The sequence below is a fragment of the Erigeron canadensis genome, chromosome 4, assembly GCF_010389155.1.
Source record: "Erigeron canadensis isolate Cc75 chromosome 4, C_canadensis_v1, whole genome shotgun sequence".
Lineage (NCBI taxonomy): Eukaryota > Viridiplantae > Streptophyta > Magnoliopsida > Asterales > Asteraceae > Erigeron > Erigeron canadensis.
Genome location: NC_057764.1, coordinates 1,114,843 through 1,136,506, shown reverse-complemented (window position 1 = coordinate 1,136,506; position 21,664 = coordinate 1,114,843). Strand labels below are relative to the sequence as shown.

The window sequence follows — 21,664 nt, the reverse complement described above, 5'->3', positions numbered from 1 at the left end:
GCAAAGAGGCTTTTTAAAATTAGATCTCTAGATAAAATACATTGTCTACATTTTATTCATTATGTTGGATCAACGGATAATTATGTTGGATAAACGTATAACAAGCAGACAAAATAACTTGCTCAGCAATAAATATACATACATGCAAATATGGACCCTACTTGAAAAATCATAAAAAGATTATATTCTCGTGATGCACTGAAATTCCAAACAGGTAGTCGTACCCGTTTCGAAAACTTCATGGGAACGAAAACTCGTACGAAACTCATACGAAACGTTTCCTTGAAGTTTCCATATATACCGAAACGTTTCTATGAAGTTTTCATACCGTATCCAATTAATGTTAGGGTTTCAATGAGTTTTTTTTTATTCCAAAAACGACCATCCTCTTACAATTATGCATACCCAAAAACACAAAACAACTAAATTATACGATTGAGATCACCATATTTTATAAAATTATAACTATATCATTCTCAAATTTCTCTCTATATAAAATCAATATACTTTTACTTTTTTTATCTTTTTATTGCCATATCTTTGCCGTACCCATTTTTCCGTTCCACGTTCCCGTATCAATTCCGTGCCCCTTTGCCGTATCTATTTCGGTGATACACAGATTCTCAGTCCACATCTGATAAACGGAAATCTAAATCTAAATAACGAAATATTCAAGTATTTACTTTGTTTAAACAAATAAAACCATAATTCACAAATGCAATTAATATTTACTCCTTAAGAAACCATAAAAAGACATTTACTTCAAGCCCCCCAACAATTTTCTACTAGCACTTCCTACCCCACCTAAAAACATTCTTCACAAATCCTTCTTTGTTTTTATGTACACAAATAGACATGGAAGGAACAAACTGAAAGTAAAAAGTAAAAACATTAACCATTTGATCATATGGTGATCAGTTGAGAGATTAGTAGTCATCATTAAACTTCACTTGGCTAGCAGAGATCAACTACGACACGCTCTGGAGTCGGCCTTTCGGTTTGGTTAGCAACAAGTTCCACCCCTAACTGTCCTTTGTCCCCCGCTCCAAACGCATACAACTTTCCTGCTTCCGTGAGTGCAAACGTGTGAGCATTCCAATAGATTGAGTTTGTAAGGCTTATTTGCACCACCCTTTCATTAATTTGCTTCAATGATGTCACCATTTTCGGGCTCAAAACATTAGCGTGCCTATTTCCCTGAGTATCAAACACAAAAAGGTTTTGGCATCAGTTGTATCATGTCATCTTCGATGAAACTAGATGATGTAAACAAAATGGGAGGTGATAGTGATACGATAATCTTTAGCCATATGCAACAAAAGTAGCATTCTGTGTTTACAATTGTAATGTATTGCTAAGTTATTGTGTACCTATCGTCTCCTAGACAAAATAGAAGGGCAAACCTGTGCATCAGGTTCTGCAGAATTATGTCCAAGGCTTGATGACTCTCCACAGCCAAAAGAATAGACATCTCCATCGCTAGAAACTACAAAAGTAGTATAGTCCCCTGTGGCAACATGTATAGCTTTTACATTGCTTAAAGATTCAACCACTTTCGGAACTGAATCACAATCTTCGTTCCCATGGCCTAAACAGCCGTATCGGCCCCAACCCCATGTACAAACCCTGCCATCAGTACCAACCACGGCCGCATGCCATGCACCGGCCGCAACCACCATAGGCTGCAGATTCAAAGTCTGAAACTGTTCTATCAATCTTGGCTGCTTCTCATCATTCTTGGTCCCATGGCCCAATTTCCCTCCTAAACCACATCCAACTGAGTAAACCGACCTGTTGACAAACGGATTCAATATGTTAATTAGTGACATAATCAAGAAATATGATCAGGATACAAATTTTACTTTTTTCACTAGAAAACCCTATAAAAGAAATCACAGGACAGACTGTTAGTCACAAGTAATAGTGAAACTCACATGCCACTTGGTTGACAAGCCAAAGCAAGAAGGTAGCAATAACCTGCCGCGATCTGGACCACAGGAATATTTTCAAGTGGACCCAACAACGGGTGTGGTTCAAGATCAGTTGGTTCGGTTTGATGACCAAGTTTGTTCTCCTTTCCCCAGGAAAAGGTGTAGACTCTTCCTTCTCGTGATAATACAGCCGTGAAGAAGTTTCCAATTGCAGCTTGTACCACAAATATATCTTTCAAAGAATCAACTACTTGAGGAGTGCTAACTTGTTTACTTCCTTGAACTCCATACTCGGCTTCCCCAAATGAGTCCTTTCCAAAGGCGTAAACCTGCCCAGAATCACTGATGAGCATTGTTCGGCCCGCTCCAGCTGCTGCATGTATAATACGAATTCCTTGCAAAGATCTACACAATACCGGACTTGTGAATGAAGAAAAACAAGATGCGGAAGTTTCAAATCAAATAAAAAAAGTTGAATTAATATGAAAACGGTCAAATGGGTCAAAAGCGCCTGCCCAAAAGTATATCTTTAATACATAGAACCTTCTATCATACTTATAATATTACTACATTATCATAGAAAATTGAAAGTTAGTACACATAATTAGCACACTATAAGTTATTTTTTATATTGATTTCTATATTTTCTTTAGAAGAAGTGTATTTGGTCAACCCAACAATTTGACCCATTGGCAACTCCCCCTAAGGTTGATCAATTTCAACCCACTTACCAAGATATGGGTGGAGTAAAAAATTACCCACATACTGTTCTAGAATCACCCCATTCCACCTCTACTAGAAACGGGTCAAAAGTTAAACAAATAAAAAATGTAAACCTGATTATGCGGGGCTTTGCCTCCTCGTCAATGGTACCATGACCAAGTTGGCCCGAGTTGTTAGACCCAAAAGTATAAACAGAACCTTTTGAAGTCACAGCAATACTATGACCCGGTCCTGCTATAGCCTGGGACTTTTCTCTTCTAGAGCAAGTTTCCCCAGCCAGCAAGAATCTCAGAACCAATTTCCAAGAGCCCCCGCATCGCAATTTCAGTTCTTCGCGTTTTTCTGAAGTCATGGGTTTAAAGATTGCTCTTTTTTGGCACATATCAAGAGCTGCAAGCTCAGATAAACAGAGCTCATGATCAGGGGCAAAATGGGCAGGTTGCCTAAAGAAAGAACATGTAGCCTGCGAAAAAAAGTCAATTTCCACATAGAAATCAGCAGCACCATCAATTCTAAATACGGGGTTAAAATCTTTTTATCATTTAAACATCAATAAATATTAACTTGCCTCTAATTTTGCTAAATCTTGGGGGTCAAGATTACAAGCAGTGAGAACATGAAGAACAATTGAAGGGTTTGCAGATAATGGAAATTCTCCGGGTGTTTCGTCTCCAAAACAATGACGGGTTTGTCGATCAAAAGACGGGCTGGGAGACATTACTGTCGTAGGGATCGGTTGTTCAGGAAAGTTGTGGTATTGCATACTTGGTGTCTCACTAGTGGTGGCTTCCATGGGCACTGCTCAATTCTGCAGTGCCCAAATTAATCAAGATGATAAGATTTAACTGCTAGAAATAACATAAAAATATGTTAAAAATCAAACATATTATCACATTATCCTTTTGAGTCTCATTTCACTAACGAAAGAATGTGTCTTTTTGCATTTCAAACCAAACAAATTGTTGCAAAAATGCACATTTTGGACACCCCTTAATAATACATACCTTGAGTTATTGCTTGACTCAAAATCCCAATTCCCAAAAACTACAATAACAACAAGATCATCATCAGAAGTCAAAACATAATCTAGTGGGCAAATAGATACATATATAACTATACAACCATTACATAAAAAGTAAAGAATATGTGCTAAATTTGATCACATAATTTAGGGGCAAACATTTCACATTAATCTGACGTGTATAATTGAATTCGTTGATGATTTAACAAAATTAGGCCATCAAGGCAATATACAGTTACAAAACTGAAGGATGAAAAAAAAGAACATAATCCATAAAGGTAACCATAAGATGAAGAATACTATTGCTTGAAGAAAGAATATTCTATCATATCCCAAAAATAAAACTTGCATTCAAAGTATCACATTTACAAGAATAATTAGATTCTGGGCAAAATCAATCAATCAAAATACAGAATTATGTCATCCAAATAGAAAACAATGATCAATCACAAACATGATCTTATTGATCATCAGATAATCCATCACTAAAAGCAAAAACAAAAAGTTGAGATTTTTAATGAAAAATTATCAAAATACAGAACTTGGGTCAGTTTGATTTTCAATTGGGTCATATAAAGTTTGTACATTTGTGATCATCATAATCATATTAACAGATAATATAAAGAATTACATCTAATCAAGTAAAGTTGAAAACTTTATTCCAAATATCTAAGAATATACAACATGGGTAACTTTATAACAACAAAACTCAATTTTTGATCATCATAGATCAACAAAACACAAAGAAGTATATGTAATTCAATAAAGTTGAGAAATCTATAAACACTTTCAATATATATAACATGAGCAACTTTAAATTTCAATTGGGTCATATAAAGATTGTACATTTATGATCATCAAAGATGAAAAAACATGAAAAATTACAATTGATCAAGTAATGTTTGAAATTTATGAGGACATATCAAGATATACAATTTTGTTTTTCAATTGGGTTTTATAAAGATTGTACATTTATGATGATCAAAGATCAAGAAACCGTACAGAATGACATGTAATCAGATAAAGTTGAAAACTTTTCAGAACATATCAAAGATATACAACATGGGCTATTTTGTTTTTGAATAAAGTTAGTACATTTATGATAACAAAGATAGAAAAAAAAAACACAAAAAGAATTACATGTGATCAAGATCTGTCAAACATAAAGAAAAATGACAATTTTTATTCTTAAAAACGCACCCAGATAAAACAGAATCTTTTGTATGTGATCAAAACCAAATTAAGATTGAATTGTGATGATTTTGTATGGATGGATGATATTAATTAGATTAGTTAAATAAATTTTAAATTGAGAAGAATGATTTACAGAGAAAAGTGGATGATATGGATATATTTTTTGTATCTATATATATTTGATGGGTGAATGAAGGAATAAAAAAGGGGTGGAAGATGAGATAAATGAGGGAAGAGGTTGTGTATAATTGTATATATATTGTATGTATGTATATATGTATATGTTGTAATCTTTGGAGACGAATAAATGGATGGATCCGATATAATTTTGGTTTTTGTTGTATACGTTTCTTATAGATGATGACATGATGTCTCCCTTGTTCCATGATATGATGATTATTATCACCACCTCCTAAATTTGCTTTAGGATAGATAGTAAATAGTAATAAAATTAAAAAAATATAAAATGATAAGTGCTGGAGAAATTTTATATATTTGGTTAAATCATACGGAATATTCTATATCTATACTCCTTTATAAAAATAATTGGATTTAAGTGATAAGAACCTAATATTCCTAATTTGCTCTTGATCTTAATTCATTTTTATATATCCATCCATACATTAAGACTAAATTACCCTTACAAAACAATCTGACACAAGTACACAACTTGAAACCCTTACTCATTCGTTGCCCCCCTCCTCTTTCAGCCCCTAAAAAATTTTCACGTCTCCGCTTCAATCCACCATGGTTGTCCAAAGGATTTTAATACACCGTTCGTTGGAAGAGAAAGGGGGTGAAGAGAAAGTCATTTTAATTCAATCCAGTCGATTTCAAAATTTTCAATCCACCCGATTTCAATCAACCGGTGTTGATGGCGTTACCGCCCAACGGAATTCAACCGTAATTCAACATGATTATTTCAAACCGCAATGGGTTTCTATTATTTGCAATCACCATCCACAATTGGTAAATATTTGTGATTGATATTTTTTTCTTAACTTTGATTTATGTATTTTCTTAGAACATTTTCAATAATCTTCATCATAATTATTATCTTTATCCATCCATTGTTATTTTTACATGGATACAATAACGTTTTAATATTTGATGGCTCAATTCTTTTGTCCTTACAAGTAATTGATTATTGATATATATTGTAAATAGTTATGTAAGCTCGGTTAATGTGCAGGTAAATCTTCGAATTCTTATGGAGATTTAGATGAGGTCGAATAGGGTAATTTTTCTTTCCCAAGTTCATATGAATAGGGTTTTAAATATTTCAGTTGGGTAATAATTCAATGGGAGGTTATAAGTTTTTGATTTATTTTCATTTTAGCAATCTTATATTCGTGTTGATTCAATGGATGTAGCTTCAACTATCCATTGGTATCATTGTTAATTTTTTTATATTTTTTTTAGCAATCTTATATTCGCTTCACGCGACTTTTCGTTTAGCTATCATGTGGTCTGCCATGTTATACTTTTATTTGTAACAGATCATCTTGTTGACTTTGTGATCATTTCGTTGTTTGTTAAGAAAGAAAAAAACATGATTAGATTTGTTTCATGGATTTGATTGTCGTCTTAAATCAAGATTTTGTGTGTAAATTTGCGACGTTGCAGGGATTGATTATGCCAGCATTTCTATAACGTTTGATACAACCTCAAGTAAAGCTAAAACAACGCATGTTCAATGACCTGCTTATGGAGGAGGTAAGAACTTAACAAAGAATCCACCATACACATTGTATAGTCGCTTTCATGTAGAGTTATCACATAGTATTAATAAACAAAAGTAACTACAGGAGACGCGAGAAGCAATGGAGCAGTCAGAAGTGGGGCTCCTTAAAAAAGCGTTGCCCATTGAAGTACGAAAAATTAGCGTTGGCTGAGTTAACTAAGATTAATGGTAATTTTGGTAAATATAGCAAGTATTTGGTCATCATAAATTTATACAATCTGTTAACTTTAAAAACTATATGCATCTATCAACATATAAAGTTGTATAAATTTATACGAATACTCACATTGTGGCATACACATACTCTAATCGACCTGGATTATGCACCTCAAACGTGGCGTATAAAGAAGTTTTAGATAATGCATAACTGTTAGAAGGTGCATGGTTTTAAGTACCATCTCATTTTAAATTTTGTTTATAATAATGAGAATGCCTTGATTCATCTTTCAATGTATTGTTTTTGTAAAGATTTCTTAGATTTATGATCATTTTCGCAATGGGTCCGTCAAACGATGCCTGCTCCAGCTGTTCAGGTTAGAACTTATATTGATTAGAGCTTAATGTTTCCTATTGATAACAAACATGTCTTATGCCAAGATAGATGGAAATTGTATTTGAGTAATATATGAAGAGAAATAAAAATTTGATAAAGAAATGGATAATAAACGAAGACTATGCTAAGATCAGTCACATGACATATGACAAATGGTTGTAAAATTCACTTTGTAGAAGCTTATGTATCTAAGTATTTATCATTGATTGTTTTAGAGTAGAGATGTTTATGCGTATAGTTACTTTAAAGTTAGTGACAAAGGTAAGGCAGTTAACCAGCATATAATAATGGATGTTGTGATATGTTGATGTATGCAGCTATGCAGGTGAACAACTATGCATTAACAATACATTCAAAGCAAAGCTCAAGAAAGCAACTCAATGTCTAAAAAGCGCATCTCAACGTATAGTAATATAGATTGAAAGTTTTCTTTATAATCTTTAAAACATTGGATTGATAACGGTTGGTTAATGTAAAAGACAAGATCTCAATTTATTTTCTACATTAATTAGATTAAAATTATTAGCCTTATTGCATGTGTAGGTCTACTCTATATAATACATTTGTTTTTAGTCATAAATTCACGCATCAGGAAACTTACCACCACATTCAACCACTGTTTTTTAGAATTACCGCTGCAACGCGTAGGTACCCCTCTAGTAAAAAGATAAAATGATAAGTGATTTTTAGGCATTTTAGGTCGGTCGGATAAGATTTAGTGGTATCATAAGGTTTTGAGTTTAAATTTTATACTAATTTTAAATCAATCTCTTCTCTTATATAAATAAAACAAAATTGTTTCTAGAACTTTTTTTCTTATGTGGCATGCTAACATTTTCTCTTAAGCTATTTTCTATAAATTTATGATGTCATAATTATTTTTTTTTTATTTTCAAAAACTATTTTTAATATTAGGCCATATGTTATCTCTTTTGTTACATATTAATTTTGTAACATTATTAATATGAAAAAATGAGCGATCGTATTCTAGCTCTTTATTTTTAATTCTATATCTACCATTGATTTGTGGTAGTTAGTTTTACTTTTTTATCACCTAATCGATTTTATATATTAATGTTCATCTTTACAAATATATTGTAGTCTCCATATCAAAATTTATAATGTATCGACAACAAATTACATACAACAACAACAATAACAACAACGGTACTTAATCCGGCAAAAGTCAAGTAACCAATCCGACAAAATCCAGGTTTGGGGAAGTTAGGAATGTTGACAGCCTTACACCTACACGAAGGTAGAGAGATCGCTTCCAGAAGGATCTCCGGCCAAAAAGAGGCAAAAAAAATTGAGAGAGTAAAAAGTTTAGTAACCATACATGTCGGTTATGTCGTCTGACTATATTACACTTATAGAAGAATAGCAGACACTGCATAACACACTTTAGCGTAAAATGAACAATACATAGTAAAAAGAGCATTTAAACCTATTAAACATCAACTTACAAATGTAATAAACATGTCCATGTGCATACAACCAAGTAGGGATCCAACAATTACGAGCGATATGTGTAAGATTTCCCTTAAATCCCCTCACAGCAAGCCAAAGAATCAAATAGGGTTGAACCAAACATACATAGAACTCTCCTAGATTACATACATAATTCTATATATTTTTTGTTTTAACTTTTTAATTATACGGCCCGGGTTGAACCCGGATTGATTAGCTAGTTTTTTAAACAATATTGATTTTTTTTAATTGATAGACTTGGTGTGAAATGATTAGGAGGTAATGTTCCGTGACTAATTTAAATTACTTGTTAAAAAAAAGTTATTTTTAGTTTTCTAAAGTCGTTCCTTATTTTGACGTCGTCATCACCTCGTTTTAACTGTTTTAACTGTCATATTAGTTTTCCCTATCTAAGACACATTTAAAAACTACCCCCTTCCTATCATACCTTCATCTTCACCTCATCATCAGTTAAATAATTATAAACTCACAAAATATATACTCTTTTTCCATATCCCCCCAAAAAAAACTATAAATTGACTCATTCGCATATACATAGTTAGAGTTTTGGATTTACCTTAAAATATTTACAATCACTCTAAAATCAAATCTTGTAAACATAGTGGATGACGGCAAATATCCTTTGATTTCAGATCCTAAACTCAAATTTTTGAAATTTTTATGTTAATAACTTATTATAAGTAATATAAATAATAGGATTTGAAAAATTGAGAAAGAAATAAATGAAAATTTTATTGTTATCACTTGATTATTTATAAGACTATACCTATCAACAATCTTTTTATATCGAGAGTGTTGTGCATACGATTTCAATTATACAGTAAGATATATATTAAATAGTAGGGGTGAGAAAGTAATTTGAGGGTTAAACTTGGAGGGTTATTGACCATTTGATTAAAATTAATTATCAAGATTCAATTATCATTTTAAATCTTGACCATTAATTTTAAATCAATGGTCAAGATCATCTAACTTTAACCCTCAAGTTACTCCTAACTTGAAAGGATCTTAACCCATTAAATATAGGTTGGTTATTGTAAAACAAGTATTAAAGTAAAATAAATAGAACATGATATTGACCCTTAAATCATGTAAAATTGATGCACGAAGATTCACGAAGCACAACTATATATATTTTTATGCACGATTATTTTCATGATGTACGACAATTTTCAGTGAAGAGAAACTTATTATTTTATTTATTTTATTTTAATATTTGCCTTATTTTATGTAAAACCACATTAGATAACCATCAATTGTTGGGTTTATATAGAATAAACATACTCGTAAGGGGGAGTTTATTCCAAGGTCTCGAGTTCGAGCCTTGGTAGGTTCTCCTCGACGGTATTTTTCAATAAAAGAGGTGGTATGGTGAGAAAGACTATTTAGGATCCGCTTAGTGCGGGACCCTTTCGTTGTGTGATTAGCACACATCATACGCGTCTGAGGTAAAATTCACTTTTTCAAAAAAACTATTTAATCTAACCACATTTGATTCTACATATATCCTACATTTGGTTTTCTAAGTTCTCGATAGTGGCTTATTTATTCTTAGCTCATTTTTTTCTCTTGCTTTCATTTTTCTCTAACTAAAAGTTAATAATCTCAAAATATCTCATCTTTATTTATTATCTTAAAAAATCTTTACTTGAAATACCTTAATATCTACTTGAAATGACCACACTATCATTTTCACAACATCTACTTTTTAATCCTAAAATAACTACATTTCCATTTTTACAACAATAACCTACATCACTCGTCGCCCTCATCACCCATCGTCGTCGCCACCACCACTTTCTGCCGACCACCGGTCGCCGTTGCATCGTGCGGATACTTTTCTGGTGTTCACTAACTGAAATATCTCCACCTAATATGTTTATCCCTTAATGGATTTATTTACGACATACATTCTTAACCCTTAGAATAACTACACATCCCCTTTTATATCAATTACTTTTCCATTAATAACCACACTCTTATTGTTGTCGTTGCCGCCACATGTCACCGTCATCTTATTGTGCGAGTACCCCTCTAATTTCAATATGGGCCGTGATCCATACACCATTAAATTTTAGTTGTACATCATCAAATATGATAAAAGATGATCTACAGTTAAAAATTAGTGATGTACAAATCATTATCCTTTTATACATATGATAGCATAAATAGAAAAGTTTATAACAAAAAAAGTCATAAATATGATAGCATAAAAAAATTATACTAAAAAAGAACAAGAAAATTGTGTCCTTTTAATAAAATTGGATACTAACGAGTCACATATACTCGACATTTAAATATTGTATTTTTAGCTTATTGTTTAAATAATGTTTATTTACTAATTTTCATTAACTAAATTGAAACCCACATGATACGGTGAAACCCACATGATACGGTGATAATCGTGACAATGATATATAATGGTGGTGGTGGTGATGATGATTGATGGCAGTGGTAGTAGATGGTTGTTGAGATGAACAACACGTCGATAATCAATAGAGATGAAAGAAAATTGAGGAAAGGGTGTTTTTTTTTAATGCGTGGCAAGTAAAAAGTGGTAGGTATGTTTAGTGTTATTTGTAAAATAAATGGAAGATTGCAAGAGCATAATAGTAAAATCTATATTATTTATTTTTTTAAAAAACGAATAAAGGGTTCCCTTTTATTAAACATTATCTATCTATACTCTTTATTAAAAAAGAAATAGACCCCCTGTTGAAAGTTACAGGGGGAATGTCAGAATTGTCCTCCATTAAAATAATACCTCCTAAATAAGATATAATCTCACTCTAAATGAAACAAAAATACTATTAGTCCTTCAACCTTTAAAATAACTATGTTAACCATTATATTAATTAGATTTACATAATAGCCCACACTACTCGTCGTCACCACCGTCAGTCGCCACCACCGCCCGTCACCATCGCATTGTGACCACCGCCGCCGCATTTGCGCGGGTACCATGCTAGTACATATTAAAGAAAATACCTTCATGTTGAAAGTTACATGAGAAAATGTCTAAAATGCCCTTCCATGTAATATTTTAATCTACTACCCTTAAAATATATAATATTTTTGCTTACCACTCAAATATATTCAGTTATACTACCCTTAATATTAATGATTACGTTACACTATCAATCTTTTATCTTTTAAAATATCTCCAATAACCCTTTATATTAATAATCTACACCAATCGACGCCTCATCTGCCACCAACCGTTACACCTGTCATCACATTGTCGCCGTCATGATCACCGCCGCATTGCGCGGGTAACGTATTAGTTATGGATAAATAGTCCATCAATAATAACAAACACATTTCTAAATATATGTATGATAGATAAATTTAGAATCTAACGGTCGGCGAGCCGTCTGATAGACATCATTATTTTTTGACATATGTACTATATTAAATTTACAAAAGCTTACATAAACTGATTAAAGAAAAAAATTAAGGCACATGGTAACACCACCAGGCAAAAGTCAACCCGAACAAGATATTTACGGCGACGTCACTGTTAATACTCTGACATTGAGAGGGGGCCCGTTATTTTCTCTGCCAGATTTACCATTAAGGACATGGGGGCCCACAGTATTAACGGCGACGTCGCCGCTAATACTACTTGGTCGAGGTTTGACTTTTTTTAGCCTGGTGGGCTTACGCTCCTCGAAAATTAACCACCACCATATATTGCATAGATACATTTTTAATACTACTTCATGATTTTTCATTTTACTGATCAATTCTCATTAGTTTTCAACTTTTACTTTGTAACGAGATTACAAACTAGAGTTCTTATGAGGGTTAAAGTCTCACTCCTTATATTTTATAAAATAGATTTTTATCGAAAATTCTACATTACATTTTAGTCACTTTTATAGTTTACAATTTAAAGGTAAAATTAGGATAAAATGTTATTGCAAGAATATCATTATCTTTGTTTTCTTGATAGAATATTAATAAACTAACTAAAGCTCAGTATGATAATTTATTATTTTTAAAATTTGACTTTTGATTTTAACTTAAAAACTAAAGTACTCCAACTTAATTAATCAACTGAAATAACTTGATAATATATCAGTCCAACTCAGTTATGTGCCAAGTCATATATATTAATTGCCATATAATCTGACACATGGAATGCCACTCAAATTGATGCAATGCATTATTTCACAAGATTTAAGCCATATTTGGCAAGTGCATATTAAGAAATTTTTTGGAACTTTAACTTGTACATATGAATGACAAGTTCCTATTATGCTAAAATATATGTTTGGATATAAGTAGTTTTAACTTTTATTTAAAAAGAAAAAAATAAAAAATCCAAAATGAAATGTTATTTAAAGTAATGTTTTGAAAGCTTTTAAATTCAATAAAGTTTTCAATTATAAAACTTTTCAAATACTTGCAGCCAGGGGCGGAGATACGATGGGGGCAACGGGGACAACCGCCCCCATAAAGTTTTAAAGGCGTAACGTATTTTTTTAAGATATTCTTACATAGATATATAACTTAAAGGAATAAGTGAAACAATACCCACTTATAGCCCAGTGGACTTCCTCTTACTATTAAATTAGAGATGGTGTTTTTAATCCTTGCCTACAACACTTCCATATTTTTTCCCTTGCCTATCTCATATTTATTTTTGTTTACAAATCATACATTAATATTATAATATAATTAAGTTAATCAAGAAATTGCATGACAATGTAATGTAAGTAAATATATCACAAAAAAATATATACGGCTAGTTTTGTTGTTTTCTTTTAAAGTAGAAAGACACGAAAGTATTTTATTTTTTTTTTCACAAATGCATTTCTAATAAATATATAGTAACAAGTTTTCATCAATTTAATTGTTTATTTGTTTTCTTCTTATGTATAGCTCTGAATTAGTATTGTAATATCTCGGTACATAACACGTCAAGTTCTAGTTTAGATAAATATAGTTTGACTAGACTATTTGTTAGAACCGGATACACTTAAATATTTTAGTTTGCCTCCATACAAAAAACTTTCTAGCTATGTCCCTACTTGCAGCTACAACTATCATATTAAACATCTCTAAAAAATAAACGCTCTAGCTAATAACTTCGATTAAAAGCTAAAGTTCCACTAAAAGCTAAGAACTACAAGTTATAAGTACCAACTATGACTACTTTTATCAAACATGTATCTTTATTGATTGATGTGTGCAAATTGAATTGATAAATAAACACAATTTCTTTGAATATGCAAAGCGCGGTTTGCAATTAGATACGAAAAGTGATGTTTATGTCATGTTGCACATGTTAAGCACAAACCATGTCAAATTAAATGCTTATTTCACAGTCGATTTTTCATGCCACTATTGGTGACTTGGTGTAAAAGCCATCGAGACTTCGGAGTTAATTGCTTTAAACTTAACATCTTTGCGTAAATGCATTGATGGTTCGTTGTCAAAGTGTTCTATTAATATTAAGTGTTTTGAGTGAAATTTTAATTAAATATTGGGTCATACAGCTAAATGGACGAAAAAAATGATTCAGTTTGAAAAAATAGTTTAAAACGGGATTTGGATTAAGGATAGCCTCAAGAATGTATGAAATGTTGTCACGTCAATTTCATCGTCCTTTTATTTTTATATAAAAAAACGATCTATAGATGTATAGAATAGCAGGTACGTTTTATTGAAACAAAATACTTTTATTTTTTATATAAAGAAAAAAAGCAATGTATAGATGTATAGAAGGTGTGTTTTATTGGAACAAAATAGAAAAACTAAGAATGAAAGTGTCACGATAATAAGTTAAACATTTAGAAATGATTTAACCTATCCAAATACGTTTCATGACGAAACTAAGCAATCATATTAATACATGGACAAAAGTCAAAATTTCAAAATATTGTATATTGGGTTAGTTTATTCCACAATTATTGGAATCGCATATTTTCTTTCGTAACCCTTTAACATTCATTTTTCAACACCAATGCCCTTCATTTATTTAAAACCATAAAAGAGTCAATGAGCAACCCTACAAATGTATACTCCGTTCTAGTTCTATATCTATATCTATATCTACATCTATACTCTTTTACAGAGGAGATTAACACCCCTCCCTTACTAAATTAAGATCTTGAGATACCCAGATTACCCCTAAATATTCAACTTCTCACAAACTCACACACGCTCACAATAACCCAATAATTTTTCATCCCTTCTAATTCTAGGGGGAATTGCATATATCCCCAAATATGCATCTATAATAACATATTTACCCATTATTTTCTTTTAAACCACATAATTATCCATTTCCATCTATTTCATCAAACAGATTTTATATCATGACCATTATGCCCTTTTTTATTTCACACTTCATTTCAAAAATTGCGCAGGTAAACTCTCGTACAATATTAATTGCTAAACTTCAAATTCATCAACAACAAAATAACCAATAATAGCTTCAGAACCAAATGATAGAAAAATCCACCAATACCACCAATAAATAGCTTGACAATAACGCAAATAATAAACCATCACTCATGAACAAAATGATCAAAAAATCCACCAAAAAACAATTTTGAAACCAAATGTTCACAAGAATATCCATTTACCAATAGACAAAACGATATCAGCAAACCTATTCACTTAATTTTAGATGATTTAGCTTTAAAATTTACTCCAGAATCCTCAACATTCTTATTTCTTCTCCTGAAAAATCAAAGAAAATTAGGATTCTAAAACTATGAAGATTTTTATAACAACTATATTAAATTTGGCTAACCTTTTATTGGTGGATGAGTGACTTTGATTAGAACTTTGAGATTCAGAATTCTTGCATTTTTTGGCATGATGTCCATACTCATTACACCTCTGACATCTATGTCTTTTTTTTGGCTCATCATGTGGTACAATTCGGTTCTTTCTTGGTCGTCCAGGCGGACGTTTGATACTAGGTGGATATATCATCTCTTGTGTTTCTATATGCACCCAATGATCTTTTGTAGGAATCGTAGCAATTTCGAGTGCATATGCTTTCTTATAACTTTCAACTGTAAAATATGGGTCAACATATTTGTCCCAATTATTATCTCGTATGGAAGTAATGAAAGCTGTTGCATGATCACACGAAAGACCTTTAACTTGCCAAACTCAACAAGAGCATTTTTTCTCATCTAGTGTAACATCCCATCTTTTTCCTTTGTATGTCACTTCAGCTCGATTGTCACTGCTTCTACTTACTGCATATTCACCTAAGTTCTACAATAAAAATGAAAACAAGTTACTGTTACATATTTGCATATGAGATTGGAGGTTAAATTAGATATGAAAGCTTTAACTTGCTCCCATTACCTTGGTGATAGTTCTGACATAGTTCTTAGCCATAGGAACTAACGAGCCTTTCCACTTTTTTACATTTCTCCTTTTCTTATCAAAGCGTTTCATAAGCTTTTCCCTAATGGCATCAAGGAGATCAAGAACAGGGCGATAGCGCAAATCACCTACCCAAGAATTAAATGATTCAGAGATATTATTAGTTATGTAATCACATTTAGACGTTGTGCCAAACTTGCATCGACTCCATATCTTATTATGGTTATCATTGAGATATGTGATCGCCTCTTTACGTACAACATCAATTTCGTCGAGTAATCTGTCATGGTCATTAACACAGTAAGCTATTGCAGCACCCCATAGCTTAAAGTAGAAGAAGTCATCATGAAAATGCCTCTTCAAGTTGCTATATAAGTGCCTTATACATTCTCTATGCTCAATGTTAGGATAAACTTGTGTAATGGCTACTTCTAAACCTTTTTGCATGTCGGATGAAATAACAAGACCATTTGGCGTCCCAATTGCTCTTTCTAGTAACTCAAGAAACCATGTCCAAGATTTTGTATTCTCCGATTCAAGTACACCATAGGCTACCGGAAAAATAGAGTTGTTACCATCTATAGCTGTTGCAGCGGCTAAGACACCATTGAAATTCCCTTTCAAATGGCAAGCATCAAGGCTAATGTTAGGACGACAACCAACAAGAAAGCCCGTCGAGCAAGCTGCAAATGATATAAAAAAACGTAGAAAACGTTTCTTGTCACCATCCTTTTCAAATTCAATATCAACAACACTTCTCGGGTCCCTAGCATGTAGTTCCTCCTTGAAATCATCTATCATTACGAATGAGTCCTCCCATTTCCCATATACATCAGTGTAAGCTTGTTCTTTCCCTCTAAAGACTTTATGGCATGGTAGCTCTACATTGTATGTTTTTGAAATCCACTTCATAAGATCTGGAACACCAACATCCCCATCAGATTTCAGCTTATCTGTAACGATATTAGCAATCCATCCTTGAGTTGCACGCCTATTACCTGCCTTGTTGCTACGAATACAGGAATGTTCTTCTACCAATTTTTTGACCAACAAAATAGCAACAATAATTCATTTTGACCATATACAAGCATGTTGAACATATAAATTTATGCCAAGTTATATACGTACTTGAAAGGTAATTCCATCTTCCATGAGACTAGCATGAATTTTCCAGCCACACTCCATGTTTATACACCTTGCAGTGAATCGTGTCGGTTCACTTTTTTCAATGAAGTAGTCAAACTCATTTGTTATTGCATGATGGTTCAAGGCTCTTCTAAAATCAATGACATTTGAAAATCTTGAATACACTTTCATAGTTGAATTTCTCTTAACATTCGAATAAGTTTCACCTTCATAATTAAGTCGGTCATCCTCAATGTCTGAACTTAGACGACTATGATAACTTTCTTCACTTGGACACTGATCAGAATCATCATCTTCATATGGTTCACCGGTAACTTCATCTTCACCCCTGTATGAATGAAATTACTAACTGAATTTTGTTCATTGAGTTCACCACATAATATAGTAAGATATAACAACAATTTTTGTACCTTTTTTGTACTGCTGTAACTCCAAGATTAGTATGATCTGTTGTTAAAAAATGGTTACTGCTTTCTCATTGTCGTACATACTAAGCATCCCCTTGAAGTTCTCATTGGAATCCAACATAATAAAAGATTGATCTACCGCATACTTGTCAATAAAGAGAATGAACACCGTTGAATCTCTCTTTGATGTATATCGGTTTCTCACCTCTTCGGTAAGATCCTCGAGGGTATATGAGCTTGTATCCATGAAGATAGATTTCTGAAACCCAAAGCAATATCTTTTCTTGTGTGAGTTCTTGGCTAATCGAAAGTAGCCTCCATATTTTAACTTTAGCTCGTATTTTGATGCTACTGGGATGGAAATAAAACCCTTCAAACCAATTAGTTTATACGAAACAAGTATAAGTACATAAGAAAATAATGACATATGACATATCATACTCGAGTATAGGCGATTCAGTCATATTCTCCCATCTTGGTTTTGAAGAGTCATGAAGATCAAAATCTAACGAATCATCCATCTCAAATGGCTCTGGACAGGAAATAAGGCTACTATATCAAGTGTTAATAACCTTCACAATCATGAACATAATGATAAAAAAATCACTAGTTGCTAAAAATCACTGATCACTAAAGAATCACACTAGATGAGAAAAAAATGTTGATCTTTGCTTAACTAAATATATCGAGTACTAATAAAGATGATATATTTAAATTAATTATATCATCTGATAACTAAAAAAAACACATCGTCAATCTATTATAATAAGATTAGAATCATTCTTCAAACTTCTAATAGAAAGTTTGATCACTTAATTAGCACATGAATCAACCTTTCAATAGTAGAAATATAACATAATGATATGAGAAATAATAATGGAATAATACTTTGTGAAAGAGGAAAATGAAAACTTACAGTGAGGATGTAGGTCGGTGATTAAGAGCACAATGTGAATATGTGATAATAATTAGAAACAATGATAAATTGTAGGGAGGAGTTAGAGAACCCAGTCCATTAATCGGCGGGATTTCTTTGTTTTGGCGCCCAATTAGTAAGAGGGTATTACTGTCAAATCCATACCTAAAAATAAGTCTGGGTAAATATGTTATTTTAGTTTTTAATTGGGGATTTTTGTAATTATGGATGCATATTTGGGGATATATGCAATTCCCCCCTAATTCTAATACCCTTCACACATCAAAAAGCACACACAAACAATACATTATGCGATCCCCATCCCCTCCGCCGCTATGACAATTCCACGATCACCTCTCAACGGCGACAACATCTCGGACCTTCTCTCCCCCCATCACCATCCCTCATAACCTACGAACCTTAACTGTTATTTTTCTTTTTTTTTTGTTTATAATTATTATTTTAATAAAATTTATAGATCCTTCTTTTACATGTTTTAATATGTTCTGTATCACCACTCCGTGCCAATTGAGTTTTCTTCAAAAATTAAGTTTTGTTTAGCCCTCTTCATCCCAAAAGTTTTCTTCGAATCACATTTTTTCATCCTTCTTTTTTTTGTTTGTTTGTTTCTTATATTATCCCAAAAGATGACGTTAAACTAATGCTCTGGACAACAAGGAGTTGTGCACAATTTAATTTAATATTGTGAATAAAAGGTCAAGTTTCTTTCATCTCTTATTCTTGCACCAAGACGACATGAAACTGTATTGTATTATGCCTTCAAACAAGAAATCCAAAACGCAACGTAAAGTGGTTGTGTGTTTTGTATTTGAAATTTTGAATGAATTGATGGTTATAGGATGATGAGAGCGAAGAAAAGCAAAAAGAAGAAAATGAAATTGGATGAAGAGGCAATGGCAAAAAAAGAAGAAAAGAATCGGAATGCGAGTTATGTGTTTTAGTTGGAGCCCTTGAAGAATGATTTGAAAGCTAAGTGTAAACGAAGCTTTGTTTTCTATTCGGTCTATGGAATGAAGGTAAGTGGATGTTAGCCATCGGTTTCTGTTGTTTTTCTATTTATTTATTTTTTTGCATAAACCTGATGGTTGTGGTGATTAGTATGAATTGTTGCCAAAGGAATGCTGGTACGAATGTAACAATGGTTTTTGGCATTTATTTGAAGGTGGTTGTACATGTGTATGAGTGAGCATACACTTTGTTATCGGCCAGTAGCTCATGAACGACGTTTGTATCATTAGTATGGGTCTCATTTTGTAGTCACTTGGATTATATTGGAGCTTTTCGATATTTCACTGGAGTTTGTGGTTATAATGGACCAATTTACATGACCGTAAGCTTGGTTTGTTTTTGTTAAGTCTTGGATTCGCTGACAAGACTTGATCGCTGACGTATGACGTCAGCAAGTCTTCAGCGAGTCCAGTGACGCTCTTCAGCGGGTTGGATGTTGCCCAAATGTTTGTCATGGCGGGAAGTTTTCAAACCATATGAAGACAAGAGTAACATGGTGGTTCTTCCAACTGCAACATACCTCATATTACTAAGGTACAGTTGGGATACCTGATTTGGTAAAGAAGACAAGGGCTCCTGCATGAAAGTACAAGGAGCCAATGGGATGTCGACAACCACTATCTATCACCATCAAAGGAAGGTTGTGTTGCCCTAATTCTCCCTCTATATAAAGCAACACAGCCGCATTGTATCAAGTGTGTTAGCCACCTTGAAAGTGTGTGTCACTTGTAATTGTTCAAGTTTATAGTGTGTCTAGACTTAGCAATTACTTTGTTCTTTTGTATTCTTATAAGTCAAGTTTGTAAGATCGACCATGTATTCATCGTTTAATCAATGATACATATGATTATACTTGCATTGATTTATTACAATTGAACTTGTCATTGTTCTTGTTGTTTATCTTCTTATTAACTCTCTTGTCTAGCTTAAATATAACATAAGTTGTGCATTCGTGGACCATCAGTTTTTCATAAACTTTAATGGGATTATTTAGGTTCAGTTTATGACCAGAAATTACATGATTAATTAATCTGCAGAACCCGTTAAAAGATTTGGCTCCACTTATGTTGGAAGATTACCTTAAAGAGAATGGCTAGAAGGGGAGAGGAAAACCAGTAATCAGAACATTCTTAAAGGTGCCCCGTTATTTTTGGGGTTTGATTATTCTTGAAGTAATCCTTTGAAGATCTATCAAATTCATGTCTTTGTTACTTTTTTTTTCCATTTACGGTTGTAGATATTAAGCAAACGGTGCAAGTCGACAAGGATCTTTGAATCTGTGCTTAATGTGCTGGACACATATGCTACTATAACTTTTTGGCTTCTAAATAGTGGTGTGTTTGACTGTTTGCTGAACTAGCCTGCATGATGACATGTTTGACTTATTAACATGGATATGTACTTGAGATAATCTCTTTTCAAAGAAATTTAGTAATGAAAATGATGCCTTAAACAAGTTTTGATATTTTGATATGGGGTTTAGTCTTCTTTGTGAACTTAAAAGAAGTTTCGTCGTTTTCTGTAGAATTTTTTTTTTTTTTGGTAAGGCTTTCTGTAGACATATTAAAAGTCATATTTGTGATCAATTTTTATGTACATTTTTGGGTATAGATTAATTTGGTATGTAGTAACTAACAACATCATAGCCTTGACTTGTTTTGGTAATGATTTGTGATTAATATCTTTGGTATTTATCTATGGCAATGCTAATTTTTGGAAACTAATATTTTAATTACATAAAATTGGTAACAATATCTTTGTAGTTTCGGAAAGTTATTTTGTACACAAGCTTGATCCAGTTGCCCCAGAAGAAAATTTTATAATCTCAACTAGCTGTAGCCTTAAATTACAGACAGGCTCTCTTGCTGCTCAGCTAGGTGACTCCACTTATCCCCTTCTTGCTGGAACCTCTGGTAAATGTGCAGGTCATCATGTTGTTCTTGCTCAAAAGGTCAGAGTAATCTTATCTTTTCAGTACCATTAGATATCGTGAAATGGGTGTATGCCTGTATGGTGTAACAAGTTAAAAGTAGTACACTATTTAAATCATATATACTTTTTCTCCTGTAAATATATTCACGATATCATGTATGCCTTTTAACAATGGAAGCCTATAGTCCTGATGTACGATGTCATGTAACTTTAATAATTAT

At 32.6% G+C, this 21,664-nt stretch overlaps 2 protein-coding genes across 4 annotated transcripts; both read right to left on the bottom strand.

Annotated features, from left to right (window-relative positions):
• Nucleotides 1-708: 708 nt before the first annotated feature.
• Nucleotides 709-5,078, bottom strand: LOC122595264 (ultraviolet-B receptor UVR8). 3 transcript variants are annotated; one of them, XM_043767601.1, is made up of 7 exons: nt 4,876-5,078; nt 3,659-3,698; nt 3,223-3,502; nt 2,768-3,117; nt 1,935-2,336; nt 1,404-1,791; nt 709-1,197 (listed from the first exon to the last, which is right to left on the bottom strand). In XM_043767601.1, the coding sequence occupies exons 3-7, from the start codon at nt 3,445-3,447 to the stop codon at nt 955-957; spliced, it is 1,608 nt and encodes a 535-aa protein (XP_043623536.1). In that variant the 5' UTR covers nt 3,448-3,502; nt 3,659-3,698; nt 4,876-5,078; the 3' UTR covers nt 709-954. The 3 variants fall into 3 exon arrangements, with proteins under 3 accessions (XP_043623536.1, XP_043623535.1, XP_043623537.1); XM_043767600.1 differs by having other exon boundaries at nt 3,223-3,499; XM_043767602.1 differs by having other exon boundaries at nt 3,223-3,462.
• A 10,713-nt stretch (nt 5,079-15,791) lies between these two features.
• Nucleotides 15,792-17,813, bottom strand: LOC122595313. Its single transcript, XM_043767654.1, has 4 exons — nt 17,647-17,813; nt 17,138-17,487; nt 15,993-17,044; nt 15,792-15,899 (listed from the first exon to the last, which is right to left on the bottom strand). Exons 1-4 carry the CDS (start codon nt 17,811-17,813, stop codon nt 15,792-15,794), a joined length of 1,677 nt encoding a protein of 558 aa, XP_043623589.1.
• Between the last annotated feature and the right edge of the window lie 3,851 nt (nt 17,814-21,664).

Bases quoted from the DNA above. Each gene is read 5' to 3' on its own strand.
- LOC122595313 (XM_043767654.1), bottom strand. From the start codon at position 17,813: ATGGATACAAGCTCATATACCCTCGAGGATCTTACCGAAGAGGTGAGA. The intron at 17,488-17,646 runs GTACGACAATGA...TCATTCATACAG, and splicing joins TTCAAGGGGATGCTTAGTAT to GGGTGAAGATGAAGTTACCG. The intron at 17,045-17,137 runs GTATATAACTTG...AAAAATTGGTAG, and splicing joins TGGAATTACCTTTCAAGTAC to AAGAACATTCCTGTATTCGT.
- LOC122595264 (XM_043767601.1), bottom strand. From the start codon at position 3,447: ATGGAAGCCACCACTAGTGAGACACCAAGTATGCAATACCACAACTTT. The intron at 1,792-1,934 runs GTGAGTTTCACT...GTTTGTCAACAG, and splicing joins GCTTGTCAACCAAGTGGCAT to GTCGGTTTACTCAGTTGGAT. The intron at 1,198-1,403 runs GTTTGCCCTTCT...TTTGATACTCAG, and splicing joins CTGCAGAACCTGATGCACAG to GGAAATAGGCACGCTAATGT.